Raw genomic sequence first — 19,390 nt, forward strand, 5'->3', positions numbered from 1 at the left:
TGTGCAAAAGTCTTAAGCACATATATATAGCTAGGATGCCTACGAATTTTGCACAGTTCTGTATTTGTCAATGTGGAGCAGAGAGCAAGTTTGTAAATCTGGCGGGAGCTAAGCGTGTTGGGAATGGTGAGGGTAGAGCACTGTGGGAGAGGTGTGGGACAGATGGCAGAGAACAAGTGCCAGCGGTGGGGGTTAGCACAAACGCAGACACGCTCAGCCATGAAACTCCAGGCAAGGTACCGGTAATTTGATTCCAACAACTGGTTTATTGATCATTACGGACTATCTCTCTGCTGCTTCCTGCTCCCTCCCCTCTCCCTTCCTCTTATCCCAACCATGATTCCCCTCTCCCTGCCACCTTTCCACTCTCAGTCCACAATAGAGACCCATATCAGAAACAGGTTTATCATCACTCACAAATGTTATGAAATTTGTTTTTTTTTCAGTAGCAGTACAGTGCAATACATAAAATTATGACAGTACTGTGCAAGTCTTAGCACCCTATTTATATATATGTGCTTAAGACTTTTGCACAGTACTGTCTGTCACCATATACCACCTTGAGATTCATTTTCTTGCAGGCATTTACAGAAAAATAAAGAAATTTAACAGAACTTACAAAAAACTATACATAACACATTCTGACAAACAACCAATGAGCAAAAGAAGACCAATTGTGCAAATAATAAAAAGTAAATAAATAGTACTTAGAACATTCATTGTAGAGTCCTTGAAAGTGAGTCAGTTCAGAGTTGAGCTGAGTGAAATTATCCACGCTGGTTCAGGAACATCATGGTTGTAGGGTAACTATTCCTGAAACTGGTGGTGTGGAACCTAAGGTTTCTGTACCTCCTTCCCAATGGTAGTAGTGAGAAGAGAGCATGACCTGGGTGATCGGGGTCCTTGATGATGGAGATGGGGTGAATTGGAGATTTACCAGGATGCTGCCTGGATTAGAGAGCGTGTTTTGAAAGGAGGTTGAGCAAACTAGAGCACTTATCTTTGGAGCGAAGGAGGATGAGAGGTGACTTGATAGAGGTGTATAAGATGATAAGAGGCATTGATAGAGCACCTTTTGACCAGGGCGGAAATGGCTCATTTGAGAGGGCATAATTTTAAGATGATTGGAGGAAAGTAGGGAATGTCAGAGGCAAGTATTTTACACAGAGAGTAGTAGGTGTGCAAAACGCACTAGGAGAGGCAGATAAGTTAGGCACAGAATGCAATAACCAGGCCAATTGTTATCTCTATAGCCACAAATTTCAGAACTCCTGGGTGAAGATAATCAGATCTCTGAACTTTATCAGTTTTTAGGCCCATTAACTTCTTAATTTTATATTTTTCTTCAAATTAATTCTTTTAATTCTTTTGTTTTCTCATTTGCACTAGACTCTGAAGAAGAAAGCCCTTAACTCCGAGTGGAATCATTGGGACGCCGTTGTGACGGTGTTTTTGTTAGCAGGCTTTCTTGTTTTTACAACGCCGAGTTGCTAGCTCGACGCTCAACCCAGCACGGATGGAAAGCGTGCAAGGGAGCCGGCGGGATTCGAACTCGGGAGCCTTTGCTCCGAAGTCTGGCACTGATGCCACTACGCCACCAGCCGGCTACTAGACCCTGAATTCTGCAATATTTCTAGAAGGTTTATATCTTCTGTTATGCAAACAAATGCATAGTATTTGCTTAATATCCCTGCCATTTCCTTATTCCCCATTCTAAATTCTCCTTTCTGTCCCGGTAAAGTGACTCACATTTGTGTTCACTCATCTCTTCCTTTTCACCCATCTCCAGATCCTCCAACCATCCATTTCTAGGCTCCTTCCTAGTTCACTCTCATACTCTATTTTTCATTTTGGTTTCAACTTCTGGATTATCCTTTGCTGAATTCTAAAGTGCATCCAATTCACGGGCTTGCTGCTTTTCCAAGCAAACTTGTAATAGCCTTTTCTTGGAAATGCACAGGATCGGGAAAAAACAACAGCAGAGGGATGCAAGCTCATCCAGCTCCATCACCAAGGACATCTTCAAAAAGCAATGTCTCAAAAAGGTAACATGCAGCATTGAGGACCCCTGTCACACAGGGCATGCTGTCCTCTCATTATCGCCACCAGGATGAGGTACAGGAGCCTGAAGACACACACTCAATGTTTTAGGAACAGCTTCTTCCCATCCACCATCAGATTTCTGAACGGACATTGAACAGCAGCTCACCATTTTTGCTCTACTGATTTAACTTTTTAAATATATGCTCCTTATTGTATTTTATTGTACTGCTGCCACAAAACAACAAATTTCACTTTATATGTCAGTGATAAAAAAAAATGGATTCTGATTCTGAGAATTAGTAGTATCTTTAATCCACAGTTGAACCATTTTTCTAACTCCAATTTTATATCTAAATAGCAAATGCCTTCCCACTATCATACCCTTTCATATATTTTCCTAATCAACCACAGCAAACCTAATCTTGATGCTTTCATGGTTTCCTTTGGTTAGTTGAATCCTCTGGTTTCAAATTGCAATGTAATACCTTTGAACTCAAAATAAAATTCTATCGTATTATGGTCCTGTTTCTTTCCAAGGGTTATAAAGTAACTCTAGCTCTTTGCCAAGTCCTACATCTAAAGCTGCCTCTTTGTTAGCACACTGATCTGGAAACTCCAGGAATCCATCTTTGACATTGTTAGCACAAACTTAATTTGCCTGCTTTAAATGCAAATTACAGTTCACCATGACAATAGCATTACTTCTGTTCTGATTTCCTTAGTTATACCCTGCTTACGTTACTGACACTGTGTGGAAGCCTATAAACAACCACCACTTACTGCTTTGTGGTTCTATCCAGTCCAGGAGTTCCCAACCTTTTTTATGCCATGAACCAATACCTTTAAGCAAGGGGTCCTTGGACCTCAGAATGGGAACCTTTGATCTAAACTGACTAACTCCATGTCATATGCTGCTGAGCAAAAGCCCTTTCCAACAACAATTGCTTATTAACATTGATATCCCACTTGCTTTTTTCTTTTGTCTGCCCTTGCTTGAATAGTTCTTCATTGATCCTATTGTACTTCTATGTTTTACCATGAATGCCTGCAAGAAAATGAATCTCAAGGTCATATATGGTGGCATATTCTGTATGTACTTTGAGAATGAATTTGCTTTGAATACATACCAAATGTCCTGCAATAGTTGCATGAGAACACAGAACACAAGAACCAAGAGCACCCTTCTACCCTGCTCTGCTATTCAACAAGATCATGGCTGATCCAGTCTAGATCTTAGCATAATTTCCCTGATATCTTTCCTTACCCCTGTCTCCCTTGAAGTTTAAATGTCCATTGATCTCTGCCTTTAATACATTCAATGATTTTACCTTCGTGGCTCTCTGAAATGGAGAATTCCAGAGATTCATTATCAGCTACGAGAAGAAATACACTCTTATACTCCTCTTATTAAGAAGCGATCATCACAAAAAATAATAGCCCCACTTGGGTAGACATCCTCTCATCAGCCACTCAGTCCTTATCTCCATAAGATTACTTCTCATCCTCTATAGCCTAATTAGTATAAGACCAAAAGTAAAATTAGGCCATTCATCCCATTAAGTCTGCTCCGCCGTTTCATCATGGCTGATACGTTCTCCCTCTCAACTCTATTCTCCTGCCTTCTCTCCATAACCTTTCATGCCCTGACTAATCAAGAACGTATCAACCTCAGTCTTAAATATACCAAATGACCTGGCCTCCACAGCTACTGGTGGCAACAAACTCTACAGACTCACCACCCCCTGCCTAAAGAAATTCCTCCTCATCTCTGTTTGAAATGGACGCCCATATTCTGAAGCTGTGTCCTTTCATCCTAGACTCCCTCCACTTTCAGAAGCATCATCTTCACATCCACTCTATCAGGTCTTTCAACATTGGATAGGTTTCAATGAGATCCCCCACTCATTCTTCTAAATTTCATTGAGCAAGGGCCTAGAGACATCAAATGCTGCTCAAATGATAACTCGTTCATTCGTGGAATCGTTATAGACCAAAGCACTCAATTTTTGTTCATATTTATGTGTGGATAGTCAGAGGCTTTTACCCAGGGCTGAAATGGCTAACAGGAGCGGGCACAGTTTTAAGGTGCTTGGAGGTAGGTACAGAGGAGATGTCAGGGGTAAGTTTTTTTTACACTGAGAGTGGTGAGTGCGTGGAATGGGCTGCTGGTGGCAGCGGTGGATCAGAAATGATAGGGTCTTTTAAGATCTCCTGGATGGATACCTGGAATTTAGAAAAATAGAGGGTAAAGCCTAGGTAGTTCTAAGGTAGGGACATGTTCAGCACAGCTTTGTGGGCCAAAGGGCCTGTATTGTGCTGTAAGTTTTCTATATTTCTATATTTCATAATCCCCTTCAGGCTAGTAATCAATTTAATAAAGCTTTTAAGTATTGTCTGCAGTGCAAGTATACCTTACTTAAAGCATGGAGACCAAAATTATATGCAATATCTAGATGTGGTCTCATCCGCACTAATTTTACTCTGAATACAACCTGCAATAAGGGCCAATGTTCATTAACATTCCTAATGACACCAGCCCTGCTTCAATTATGAACTGGATTAATTTTGTAGTTTCACTTAAGTAGCGATTTACTTTTTTTATATTCTCACATCTCCTTACAACTTGCCAAACCACCTACCTTTGTATCATCAGCAAACCTGACCATGCGTGTCATTGATAGAGATTATAAATAGTTAAGTCTGACCACTGAAATCCATTGCACCCATTAACTATAGATTGCCAATATAAAATGCATCCTGAACCTCTGCTTGCTGTTGGTTAGCTATATCAATGCTGATATATTACCCAAATACTCCTACCCTGTATGATAACTTTATATGAGCCTGTTGCTTGCAGGCCACAGCCTTAGTTCAGTAAACCTTGTCGTGAAGTGAGCTGAACACCAGTCCACCCCTCACCTCTGGCCCCGACACCCTGACCTTTTTGATGAGGCCCGGCGCTTAAATCAGCCAAACCTTGGCTCGTTCCTCGCTCTCGGACATAGGCCCTGACGTTTCGATACACAATCAGTGATAGAGTGGTTCAGGAATGAAGAGCACGCACAATAGGCCAATTCATCAGTACTAGAAAGATGTTGCAGAGCTGTAGCTCAATTCTCCTTAGAAGTGAGTACTTTCTTTCTTTTATTGTTCAATAGGCAATGTTAATGGAAGTTGTCATTGTAGGCAATAGGTTTTCTTTGTGAAATGGTTCTGAATTGTTCATCTTTGTTTTCTCATCATGTTATGTCAAGTACATAGGATATAGCCTAGAGGTCACTGTGTACCAACTGCTGCTTGATGTGACCATCAGAAGATTTTCTAATCAATATGCCTTTATGCCTCTATGTAATAGTAGAACAGAGAACATTACAGCGTACTACAGGCCCTTTAGTTCATGATGTGCTGACCTTTTAACCTAAGATCAGTCTAACCCTTCCCTCCTACATAGCCCTCCAATTTTCTATCATCCATGTGCCTATCTAAGAGTTCCTTAAATACCCCTAATGTATCTTCCTCTACCACCATCCCATGCACCCACCACTCTCTGTGTAAAAGACTTACCTCTGACAGCCTCCACTATATTTTCCTTCAATCACCTTAAAATTATATCCCCTTACATTAGTCATTTCTGCCCTGGGAAAAAAGTCTCTGGCTGTCCACGCGATCCTTGCCTTTTGTCATCTTGTACACCTCTATCAAGTCACCTCTCATTCCCCTTCAAAGAGAAAAGCTCTAGCTCGATCAATCTATCCTCATAAGACACTCTGTCTAATCCAAACAGCATCTTGATAAATCTTCTTAGCACCCTCTCTAAAGCTTCCACATCCTTCTTATAATAAGACAACCAAAACCAAACAGAGTATTCCAAGTGTCCATGGAATCATAAACACTACATCACAAATCCATAAAGAGTATAAATCAATATAAATCAAAACAGCACAAAAAAGAAGAGACCATATTTCATCTGGGTCTAGTGATCTATCGATTTTCAAAGATGATACATCCCAAAATACTCCTTTTACATCATCCATTATTGTACCACGTGGTCACAAGATATCAAGAGAGCCCCTAAGATTCAGCCTCATCCCTTAATCCCCAAAGGCAATGAAGACCTTCAACCGACTCTCCTCCTCCCTTTAACTGTCCAACTTGCCCAATCCTCAACCCAGCGATTTCCCCCCAAGGCCTTAAATAGACGACAAGAACATCAACTGTCCACCCACTGCGTCTGTTGTTACTATTCTCTGAGCCCCAGCTCTCAAAAGGCTCTTTGTATATTCTAGGAATTTACCTTCCTTGGCAATCCATTCTCTGAGCCACCCGCACTCTCACACCACCCTCTGATGAACTGATAAACATCCTCATGAAACTGCTGTAACTCACCACTTTTGCGGTGCATTTGAAGTGAGTGCTAATTGGCTGCTGGAAATTGCATGCAGTGTGTAGGTCAGAGGTTAAACTAGGGGCAACTTTTAATGGGAACATAGGGAGAATGAAATGAGATTAGTGTAGGCCTGGTGTAAATTGGTGATTGAGGGTCAGGGTCAGCATGGCTAAAGGACCTTTTTTCTGCTGCATGGTTGTATCATCATAACCAAGGGAGCCTGTGAAGTATGAAGCTGTACACCCATGAAAATTGTTGTTGGACCCATCCAGAACATTCATTTGGGAGCTTGGGAATATCAAGTCCATTCCATGGAAAATAGTTTTACTAATCAGCTCTCATTGATCTCCTGCATTTTGCTGGGAGATAGGAGTGACAGAGGCCTGGGAACTGTTCTACTTGGAGCTGGGGTTTTATATGGTGCCAAGAATTTAATAAATCAAGAATATGGAAAAATAAAAAATATATTAAAATAAATCAGCATCGTTCTGTTCAAAATATTTATTACAATAAAAACTATCATACAAATTATTCAAAGAAGCACATAATGGAAAAGATCAAAATGGTGACATTTTTCATCCAGCTGTGATGAAAGTTTATCAGCCTGAAACACTAACTCTATTTCTGTCTCCACAGATGGTCCTAAAGAAGGGAGTCAGCCTGAAATGTCGACTGTTTATTCATTTCTATAGATGCTGTCTGGCTTGCTGAGTTCCTCCAACATTTTGTGTGTGTTTCTCTGGATTGCCAACGTCTGCAGAATCTCGTGTCCCCTGCCCTACTGACTTTCCATTCCAGACTTCCAGCATCTGCAGTATTTTGCTAATTGTCCTTCTGAAGCACCTAACAGATTTCTCTATCTCTGTGATAGAAAACACTAAGATACAATAAATTACCATCCATCCAGTCAGAAAAAAATTGCTTTATCCCATTGCATTCACAGTGCATTGAAGGTATGTACATTTTCAAGTCCTTACTTTACAGAAATTGTTCTGAAGAAGTGGGTCCCTATAGAACAGCAGCTCTTCTCCAACCTTACACAGTATTGAGCAAAGTTCCATTTATCTATCACCCACCCCCCCACCATGCCAAACTAAAAAGCAACATCATTTTTTCCTCAGCCCCCCAAAGAATCACATGCCTCTGATTGGCCTTCTCTTCACATGTAAGCATGTTGATTAAGTATTGGCAGGATGTTCCACCACAGACTGACTCATGCTATTCACTTGTTCACATATGCCTACACATAATAATAACAAGCTGGAGCCCTGTCCCAAGTAACCCAGACAAAAGTAATTGGCTCAATAGAGAAGAAAAGATAGTCTGTAACACACTATGCCCACAGGTTCCCATTGGGTTATCAGAAGGCTTCAATATTCCCTTGAAGTAGATAGCCTAATTGACCAGTAGCCCAGGGAATGCAAAACAATGGCATCCAAAACATATCCCTTTTCTCTTTCATTCTTACCACACAGTGATGTGCAGGGTAATAGCATGATTCAGACAATGTGTAAGTTAACAGAAGAACCAGATTACTAAAACAGATTGCAATTAAAAATGCAAATGTCAATCTATGCAGTAAATTCATTCTCAGAACACGTCTGGCACATAAATTTTTTCTGGATCATCTGGTTAAATTACATGTTTAACAAGACCACTCTTTTCAATTCAAGCTTGCTGCCTTTGCACCTTTTCCAAGTTGAGTTTAGATTCTGTCTCAAACTAGCCAAAGTCAAAGTGATTTGATTTGGCAAGTGGTTTTTGTATTAATGGGCAAATATTTAAGTTGCAGACACTTAGAGCACCTTTTTCTCTTGTTGGTTCATGACCTGCGATACTGAAAATGGGATGATTGCCACAGCCGCCAGAGGCACGGCAGCACTTTTGCAGAAGGATAGGAAGTAAAACAGAAGTTCCTTCTGTGCAGGAGGCTTCACCGAGTCAAACAGGTGCAGGACAATCAACGAGGCCACAATGCAACTTATCCTGAAGCAGAACTGCTGGCTTCTCTTCCCCTTGCAGCTCTCGGTGTAAATGGGCGAGTTCAGAGCCAATCCCAGTCCAAACAAGGCTCCCATGTTCCTGACCAGCCCAGCGAAGGGAGTGGTGTCAATGCGGACCCACTCAGCTTGGGCACACCATCTCTGGGCTTTCTCCACTGACCACAGCAGGTCGACTCCCAGCGCTTTCAACAGCAGGTAGAAACCCAGAGCAAAGGAGAACAGCAAGAGAGTGATCTGCAGATATTTCTTAAGGCTTGCATTGTAGATTGCATTAATCCGGCCAAACGCCTCAGCCACAGCCACTCCTGAACACAAAATAGGACAAATGTTAGCACTGACATTGCAAAGACTAAAAAGCAAACATGAAATTTTATTATTGAACATTAAAATATTTCCATAGAAACTGATCTGGTGATTAACAATGACTGACGGTATGCAAGGTTAACTCCTTTGTTCGTGATTCAAGGGAGACACAGAGATTGCAGACACTGGTATCTAAAACAACAATCTACGAGAGGAAAGGAACCCTCGATGTTTCAGATCAAAATCCTTCACAGGGCCCTGATCCAGGGTCTTGATGCGAAATGTCAATAATTCCATAGTGGTAGCTCAATTCATTGAGCTTTTCCTGCACATTATTTGTTGTCTGTGATTCAAGAACAGCTTCCAAGTAACACTGGTTTACTGATTGCGTGAATCGTTTGGAGTACCATGTAGGTGTAATAATATACTACATTTAATTTCTTAATTGTAGAAAGTGGAGTAATTTCAATTACTAATTTAATTAGAATGGTAGCAAAAATAATTTATCAAAGTACAAATGTGCTTTAGTTGTGAAGGCAATAGTTAAACAACTGTACTTTGTAGATATAAGGTTGGAAATTCTGATTTGGACTGTTCTCATTAGAATTCCGAGTACACGTTGTTTCTCTGCTAGTTGAACAGGTATTTTTGGTAAACAGGAATTGTGAAGAAGGGAAGCATAAATTGGATTGCCTATCTATTGTCTGCGATGGAGGAAGGTTTACTGAATGTTCTACCGACCTGAGATGACTCCCATGAAGACTTGATGGGGGAAATGTGCAGCTACAAAGACTCTGGATGCACAGACACAGAGCTGAACCACCCAGAAAGCTCCCCACAGAAAAGCACGGAGGCACCTGAAACAATAACGGCAGGGATAAGAACATAAACAAAATGCCACTGAAACCCTTCAGTCTGCTCCATCATTCAATATGATCATGTCTGTCCTGATTTTAGCCTCACCTCCATTCTCCATTCCCCACCTCCATAGCTCTTGCCTCCCCTGTAGACCGAAATGTATCCATTTCAGCCTTGACTATACTCAGTGACTTGTCCTCTGCAATTTTAAGAAGATTTGTGACTTTCTTACTTTTGTTTTGTTTAAGGTGAACGGGAATGTATGGGGAGACTGCGATTCACCTGGCCTTTTCCAGAGGCTGAAACTGCTAGCTGAATATTAGATCCAACAAGGGAAGTTAGAAGAGGACATTATTATCACTTTCAAAAGTAGTTTTCCTTCTCTTTCTGTCTTTAAAATATAATTTATTTTCTCTGCTAATTATTTTGCTGATTTTTGTGGGACTTAACAATGCTCTCTGTCTCTTGCATTGATAAATATAAATACATCAAGTCCTGGGTAAAATAACTAACTGCTTATTCCCATTCATTCTTTCTGCAGCATTTGCTGTTGCCAACGATATAATGAATGTTGAATTTATCCACACCTTTTAATATGCCTTTAATATCTCATTACTTTTGGGCTCTGAGGTTTCGTTCCTCCAGTACAATTGTTCCCAGCTTTCTTTATACCAAAAGACCAAGTTTGGCTGGCCTCAAGTTTATCAGCATTAGAAAGCATCAGTATTTCCTAGACTCACCAGTTTCTGATAGAATGTTGGTTTTTCCAAAAGGTGCTGGTCACTATCGCTGTCACCATCACATAGCAAACTCCTGCTGAACCCATGGTGTGGCCAGAGGGACTTCCTGAAATGTTCAATCAGTTTCACGTTATTGGGAATGCAGGAGAAAATCTAATCACTGGCTTCTTAAAATTCTCAGTTTTTATTATGTCAGTACCTGGCCCTGTTTCACAGGTAATTGTGTATTGCTCCAACACAGGAACAGATAAATTGCCATAGTATGAAGTTTCATGAACCCACCAGTAAGGTCTCTGACCAAATAATATCCTGCACAGGAAAAGAAAAAATATGTTGGGAAGGATATATGGATTTCAGGTAATTCAGGATTTTAACCAAAATATTTATAAACTAATGAAAAACATGTTAGAACATAATGTCATCAAATATTTGCTAAGCATTTAGATTAGGGAATCTTGGAAACAGTGATAAGAAAAGTTTTTTTAAAAGGACATTGACCAACAAGCTGACCTTAGTAATTGGATCTATTATTAAATTTAGATGCCAAGAACCTTCTGTTTACTAAGTTCTGATTATAGTGAGGTTATCTTGGAATGTTACCTTTGTCTTGTTAATCATTGATCCCTGCCAATTCATCTAGCAAAAATATTTTGCTGCAAAATGCATCCATGCCTTGCACACAATTTATAAAAGGTTACCAATTAGACAAATAAAACATACAAAAATATTGTACAGGTTCAATACCCCTTATCTGAAATGTTCGGGGCCGGAAGTGTTTTGGAATTTGGACTTCTTCAGATTTTGGAATATATAATGAGATAGTTTGAGATCACCATTATTTCCAACTCTGAATTTCTGTGCTGTCTTTGCCTTACACTTGTTCATCACACATGTGTACTGATGCAGCTGTTCATCGTGTTAGATTTTTATCAGCAATGATCTTGGCAAACTCATCAATGAACTTCTCCGCTGCTTCATGATCAGCAGATGCTCTATCACCACAAATATTTAAAAAATTAATGCCGTGCCTTTTCTTAAATTAATGCACGCAGCCTGCTGAGTATTCACAATTACTTTAAATTTTCAGTTCGTCGTGTTAGATCTTTGCTTGTTTCATGATCAGCATACTGATAAACGGTGTCTAATCCACTCTTTCAACACAATTGAGATTTTCAGTTTTTGCTTTATGCATTGGTTTTTCTATTTTTCATTAATTTCTACTCATTACATAATGTGAGGTCACTTCTCAAAACCGTCTATGGTGTGCAGAGACCTGCACATCGCCTGGGAACATTCCCAGCGCTTGTGGAACTTTCCATTTGTGACATCATGTGAGCGCCCAAAAAATTTCAGATTTTGAAGGTTTTCAGATTTTGGAATTTCAGATAAGGGGGTACACAACTTGTATCAGAAACCTGATGGATCACTTCCAGACTGTAACAGCAAGGTAACACTTCACATCAATGCTATAGTGTTAATCCAACCTAATGCCAGTGTTAGCTTTTGATCTAGCAGTAAATCATAGGAATATTAGGACTTTCTTAACTTTGGAGGCAGGGTTGGTTTTATGCAGCAGGTCAGGCACATCTGTGGAAAATAAAAGAGATCTCTGTTTCTCATAGATGCAGCCTGCCTTACTAAATGTTTCCAGCATTTTCTGTTGTTGTATTAGATTTCCAGGATCTGCAATTTTTTTTTATTTTCACAGGACTGGTCTTTTGGTAATGTAAATACAACTATTAATGCCTAATTGAATCAGAATCATAATCATGTTTATCATCACTGACATAGAGTACATTGTGAAATTTGTTCTGCAGCACAGTATAGTGCAGTACATAAAAAGCTATAAATTACAATAAATATATATGAAAATTTAAATACTGTAAGTAGTGTGAATAGAGAGCAAAAATAGTGAGGTAATGGTCATGTTGAATGGTATCTCGGGATGGTGAAAGCAAGGCAGTTTCTACAATCTGCAAAATTCCAGTTCAGTTTAAAGTTGACAACTGTCACTTTTTCGTTGCTGTAGTTATCTTCATCTGGAGGATGTTGATTTAAATTGAGTGGCAGCCGTCTTCCAGGTTGAGGTCACACATCTGAGAGGTGAACTCAGAGTAATCTAGGTGAAGATCAGCCACACATTTTGCAGACAAATTCAATGAAATGGTGACACAAGGAATAAGGGGTTAACTTGAGGGATGAGGTACCCGTCAAGAGCACTTTGCTCTCATGACTGGCGTTGAGCCTCTTGAGATACCTTAAGATAAGTAATGGGGGAATCAACCTGAGTGCATCTTTGAAACCACAGGTGTAAACACTCTTGGATGTGTTAGCTCACAGGAGAGAAGCAGTTCAGAGAGAATAAGCACATTCGAGAGAGGAGGGGAGAGGAGAATCTGAAGAAACAGGTAACAATTGGCCAACTGCTCTTGGACTCATTCCGATAGCAGGAGAGACCTGCTTCCAAGGGTCTCTATTTGTTAAGCCTGTGAACATTTTTCACAGTAAGCAAAACATTTTAGAGTTGCACACACAAAATGCTGGAGGAACTCAGCAGGTCAGGCGGCATCTACGTAAAGATGAAGGGTCATAGCCCAAAACATCGACCCTTTATTCCTTTCCATAGATGTTGTCTGACCTGCTGAGTTCCTCCAGCATTTTGTGTGTGTTACTCCAAAATGTTTTATTTACTGTGAAAAATGTTCACAGGCTCTACAATCTCAGAATTGTTAGAATCTCTGGGATTTAAGTGCCTTTGAAGATTTTTTTTGTCCTTGGCTTGTAAACACAGCAGAATCAGTGTTCTTACAATGTTTGGGATCTCAGAAGGATTTAACTGGTAAAATTGGACTCATTAATGGCCGTGTTTTGAGCAACATAACAGGTCCTAGACATCCAAAATGGCAATTTCTGCTGACCACACACAGACTTGCAGCAAGAGTCATGACAGTTGCCATACTGGTGAGAATGTCAGTGTTTGTGGTATGAACTACCTAGAGGAAATACACAAAAGACAGGGGTCACAATGCCATGATATTGACACTGCCTCTTTGAAGGTCAGCTCCCCATCAATGCCATCTGATCCATAACTGATCACACACTTAAAAGCAAAAAGGACATTCTCCCCTCCCCCATCACCTGTCCCAATAATAGTGCTAGTTAAAGACACTTGCATGTTGGTTTCTTGCTGGAGTTTTCTAGATTTGGGTCTGTTTTCAGAAGTCTATGTGACTTCTTTGCAGGGGTTTTTACTGACGTCAATTTCTGCCCAAGCATCTGCTCAACCTGCGCCATATTATTCCCTGTTCAACATACACTCAGTGGCCACTTTATTAGGTACATTTGTACAACTGCTCATTAATACAAATATCTAATCAGCCAATCATGTGGCAGTTGAGGCTCTGTAAGGTATTGATCAGACCCACTTGGAGTATTCTGAGCAGGTTTGGGCTGCTCATCTAAGAAAAGGTGTGCTGGCATTGGAGAGGGTCCAGAGGAAGTTCATGAGAATGATTCCAGGAATGAACGGGTTAATATGTGAGGAGTGTTTGATAGTTCTGGACCTGTACTTGCTGGAGTTTAGAAGAAAGAGGGAGGATCTCATTGAAACCTATCAAATGTTTGAAGGCCTAGATAGATTGGATGTGGAGAGGATATTTCCTACAGTGGGTGAGTCTAGGACCAGAGGGCACAGCCTCAGAATAGAGGCACATCCATTTAGAACAGAGATGAGGAGGAATTTCTTCAATTAGGGAGTGGTGAATCTTTGGAATTCATTGCCACAGGTGGCTGTGGGGGCCAAGTCATTGAATAGATTTAAAACAGATGTTGATAGATTCACGATTAGTCAGGGCATCAAAGATTACAGGGAAAAGGTAAGGGAATAGTGTTCCATCAGCCATGATGGAGCAGACTTGATGGTCTGAGTGGCCTAATTCTGCTTAATGCATAAAACCATGCAGATGTGGTCAAGAGGTTCAGATCAGATATCATAAAGGGGAAGAAATGTGACCTAAGTGATTTTGACCATGGAATGATTTGTGGTGCTAGACGGTGGTTTGAGTATCTCAGAAACTGCTGGCCTCCTGGTATTTTCACACATATCAATCTGTAGAGTTTACAGAGAATAGTGCAAAAAACAAAAAAAAAATCCAGTGAATGGCAGTTCTGTGGGCGAAAACGCCTTGTTAATGAGAGAGGTCAGAGGAGAATGGCCAGACTGGTTCAAGCTGACAGGAGGGTGACAATAACTCAAATAATGAAATGTTACAACCACAGTCTGCAGAAGAGCATCCCTGAACACACAACACATCGAGGGTGGGCCACAGCAGCAGGAGACCATGAACATGCACTCAGTGGCCACTTTATTAGGTACAGGGGGTCGAATGGCTGGCAGAATGAGCTGAGGGATAAACTGTGGTGGAGGAAGGAAGGGAGATGGCCCAGAGCAGAATGTCATAACTATCCCATGTTCTAAGTGAACAATTCAACTAGCTGTGCAGAATGATGTTTGTATTCCTTCTCGAGGCGATCACTGAAATCTGGCTAGCATTGAACTACCTTTAGATATCACAGGTTAACTGGGGCTAGCCATATACAATATGGACACCCCAGCTGAATTATCCAAGCATGAGTATTACTGACAGGATGCTCTGTTCAATGCACCAACTGATTGGTGCATTATACTCACCAAGCCTGGGTTAATCTTGCACACACAGAAACAGCACTTGCATTTGGTGGATATCAAGTTTACCACCCTAAATTTTTACGAGCAGATTTTTTTTTACCACTTAAATTAACTTACCATTTAAAGATGAGGTTGAGCCAGTCTCCGATGACGGCCACCCAGATGAGTTTGATGCCCACTGCCTCGTACAGGTGGAACCAGATGGGGAAGAAAACGTAGAAAGTGTTTCTCAGGTCGGCAGCCACAGAGATGAAAGTGAACCAGCTCTGGGAGTCCCTGTAGTTCACCTGGAGATACTGCACCATCTCCACGCCAGAGCTGTGGAGCAGGTCCATGCCAGCCTCCATTCTCTGCAGCCTTGGGAACACTGTTTCTCTTGCACTCTGTCCAAGATAATCTTTCCTCTGCTGTGCTGTGTGGGACTGTTATATAGAGAAGCAGAGAGCAGCATAATACGCAAACAGTGATCTTTGGACTCAAGGGCTAGACGCACAGAATCAACGGACAAAGCAAGAGCAGGTCAGGCTGACGCAAGCATACTTGATACTTTTTGCTTGAAAAACACCCAAGTCATTGATTGAGTTAATAAACAACAAGAGAAAAGGAACTAAGTGCTCTTGACATTAATTTAATATTAGGAGATGTAATTTTTAAATGTAAGGTTTTAATTTTTTTAAATAACAATGAATATAATTAATATGTGTTTTTTTTTTAAACTGAAGGAACTTTAACCCTTTAATAACTGTGCTTTTCACTAACCATATAAATATTACTACCTGGTCTTCGGTGTACTATACCATATCTGTAACAAGGAGGTTGTGCAAAACTATGTATGGAGTTTCTCCAGTGAGAAGATATTGTTGATGTGTAGATTCTTAATAGCTAGACGGTTAAATGCTAACTATTTCATAATGATTTTTGTTGACTCTTTGAAACAAGGTGTAAAAAAATGCTTGTTAAGTTTTCAGAGTTATTTGCAGTGTTGTTGCTAATACCTAACAAAACCTAAACATTTGCATTGTGTGCATCCTAAAGGGTGCAGTATATTGTATAACCATTTCTGACACTCTAATAGCTAGTTATGTGCCTACTATGAGGATTTCATAGTGAGAATAAACTGCCAGCCTGAGATCTAATCAGGGTGTGGGGAACTGGTATTGATGTGACCATCCAGAGAATGACAAACCAGTCAGGGCATCTGAGGGATCTCTTTGGGGTCAGAGCTGACTAAAACTTCCCATCAACTAAAAGGCACGCATAAGGATTGTGATCAAAAACCCTCCACTTGCGAGGAAAATGCAAGTATTAAGGAAGCTTGCTTGGCTGGCAAAATATTCATTGTCTCCAGCACGGCAACGTGCAAATTCACTCCTGCTCCTTCAACAAGATCTCCCAAATCTTTGGCCTCTAATCTCAAAAGGAATCAGGACAGAAAGTGCATCAGCATACCCACACCTGCTCAAGCCACACACAGTTGTGATGTGATGTTGAAGCAGAACGCTATTCCTCCGTTATTACTTGTCAAAATGCTGAAACTCCCTCCACACCGGGTCTCTGGGAATACATTTCACCTGGAGGACTGGAGTGAGTCAGGAATACACTTCACCATGACCTTCTTAAGGGCAATTAGATATAGGCGTTATATGTTTGCCTCACCAGTGACACCCACACCCTGGTTAATGAAGAGTAGAGAATAGTTGAGACAAGGCTGCATGAAGACACAAATATGAGCTATTCTGAGACCAATTTGAAATCTTGATCAGGGATGGGAATTTGATAAGGTTTTCCTCTTCCCCTCCAAGTGCATTAATAATTAGATAGGTTTTTAGGGCTGCCATTAATCACACTGGCATTTCTACACTATATAAATTTATTTAAATAACCAAATGTTGAGACTGGAGCAGTTTTGAGTTGAGATTTGCGTGCTTATTTCTGGATTCCAGTGACATGAACTTTACAATAACAAATTTTGTGCCTGATGAACAGCTAATGAAATAAGTGATTGAAATGTGTAATATATAGAACAAAGATATTGACAACAGAAATTAATAGATAACAGACATTCATTTCGATTCCACAGTACAGTGGTAACCTTTTATTATTTTTCAAGTCATTGAGAAATCTTCCAAATCATTAATCAGCTTGCTCATATAAGGGATGTTAAATGGCCAAAGGCTTCATTCCCTTTTTGACCATTTGTCACTGGATATGAAGTGTTGGTTGTAAACTTCATTTACTTCCTTTCAAATTCACTAGTCGTTGCTAACACATCAAGATTGCTCTATTTCCAAACTTTGTTGCAAAGTTTGCAGACGATATGAAGATAGATGGAGCGGCAGGTAGTTTTGAGGAAGTAGATTAGGAGAATAGGCAAAGAAATGGCAGATGGAATATAGTATTGGGAAGTGTATGGTCATGCACTGTGGTAGAAGAAATGAAAGGGATGACTATTTTCTAAATGGAGAGAAAATACAAATATCTGAGGCACAAAGGGACAAGGGAGTCCTTGTGCAGGATTCCCTAAAGGTTAATTTGCAGTTTGAGTCTCTGGTGAGGAAGTCAAATGCAACGTTAGTATTCATTTCAAGAGGACTAGAACATAAAAGCAAGGATGTAATGCTGAAACCTTATAAAGCACTGGTAAGGCCTCACTTGGAGTATTGTGAGGAGTTTTGGACCCCCTTATCTTAGAAAGGATGTGCTGAAACTGGAGAGGGTTCAAAGGAGGTTTATGAAAATGATTCCAGGATTGAACAGCTTGTCATATGAAGAATGTTTGGCTCTGGGCCTGTATTCATTAGAATTCAGAAGAATGAGGAGTGACCTATTGAAACTTATTGAATGGTAAAAGGTACCAATAGAGTGGATGTGGAGAGGATGTTTCCTCTGGTGGGAGAGTGTAAGACCAGAGGAAACAGCCTCAGAATAGAGGGGCATCCTTTTAGAACGGAGACAAGGGGGAATTTCTCTAGCCAGAGAGTGGTGAATCTGTGGAATTCTTTGCCACAAGCAGCTGTGGAAGCCAAATGTTTATGTATTTTTAAGGCAGAGGTTAATCGGTTCTGGACTGGCCAGGGCATGAAGGGATATGGGAAATCTAAGTAACTTGGTCCAGTATTCATCTTGTAGAAACGTGCAGAAAATATAAGGAAATTACAATCTTCTCCACTGAAACCTCATCCATGCCTTTGTTACCAGTTGAAACAACTCTTCCAGTGCTTTACAGGTTATCCCTTCTTGTACATTGTGAACTTGCGGCCATCCAAGAGTCTCCTGAATCAACAAATAAATTGCATTCCAAGGGTCAGTTAAACAGCAAAAAAATGGCATTGAGCCACATTAGTAAATATTAGGACAGCTGGGCAAAAGTCTGTCAAGGAGTTCAGTTTTAAAGGTGAAAAGCGTAGAAGAGACGTAATCTGGGTGGGAAGTCCTTAGCTTTTTACCTTGACATCCAAAGGGAAGACCACTAGTAGTCGACGACTTAAATTCAAGGATTGCTACGGAGGCCAGTGTTGGAGCAGTTTAAATATTTGAGAAGAAATAAAAGGAGCATTTAAGAGGATTAATGCCCTTTAGATGGCTAAGTGGGGATTTTACGGTTGAAACATTATTCTATTGGGACATGGTGTAAGTCAGGGAGCAAAGGGGTGATGCATAAATGGGATAAAGACCACCTCAAGTCAAGTCAAGTTGATTGTCATGTGCACAAGTAGGGAAATGTACAAGTAAAATGAAAAACTTGCATCTTGTACTGTACATAGTTACAGACAAAATAAAGAATATAAATTATACAAGAGAGAAAAATAAGCTGTGCTAAAACAAGACTTTAATGCAAAAAACAAACTAGGACAATCAGACAAATGTATTTCCGTGCAAGTGGTGATCCATAGTGTTCCATTGCTGAGGTAGGATTAGGGTTATGCAAGAGGTTCAAGAAACTGTTAGATGTAAATAGGGAGCAGAATGTTAAATGACTTTAATAACATGAAAAGTGAAGGAACTAAAGTACCTGTCTTCTTCAAGATGTACAGTACTGTGCAAAAGTCATAGGCACAGTATATACAGCTATATAGGACCCTGGTCAGACCCCGCTTGGAGTACTGTGCTCAGTTCTGGTCACCTCACTACAGGAAGGATGTGGAAGCCATAGAAAGGGTGCAGAGGAGATTTACAAGGATGTTGCCTGGATTGGGGAGCATAGGTTGAGTGAACTTGGCCTTTTCTCCTTGGAGCGACAGAGGATGAGAGGTGACTTGATAGAGGTGTATAAGATGATGAGAGGCATTGATTGTGTGGATAGTCAGAGGCTTTTCCCCAGGGCTGAAATGGCTTCCACAAGAGGGCACAGTTTTAAGGTGCTTGGAAG

The 19,390-nt window shown here is 40.5% G+C and overlaps 1 protein-coding gene across 1 annotated transcript; it reads right to left on the reverse strand.

Annotated features, from left to right (window-relative positions):
- Window positions 1–6,916: 6,916 nt before the first annotated feature.
- Window positions 6,917–15,437, reverse strand: LOC140741371 (glucose-6-phosphatase catalytic subunit 1-like). The gene is made up of 5 exons (XM_073071529.1): window positions 15,139–15,437; window positions 10,534–10,643; window positions 10,335–10,440; window positions 9,478–9,593; window positions 6,917–8,738 (listed from the first exon to the last, which is right to left on the reverse strand). The coding sequence occupies exons 1-5, from the start codon at window positions 15,366–15,368 to the stop codon at window positions 8,227–8,229; spliced, it is 1,074 nt and encodes a 357-aa protein (XP_072927630.1). The 5' UTR covers window positions 15,369–15,437; the 3' UTR covers window positions 6,917–8,226.
- Between the last annotated feature and the right edge of the window lie 3,953 nt (window positions 15,438–19,390).

The sequence above is a fragment of the Hemitrygon akajei genome, chromosome 18, assembly GCF_048418815.1.
Source record: "Hemitrygon akajei chromosome 18, sHemAka1.3, whole genome shotgun sequence".
Classification (NCBI taxonomy): Eukaryota; Metazoa; Chordata; class Chondrichthyes; order Myliobatiformes; family Dasyatidae; genus Hemitrygon; species Hemitrygon akajei.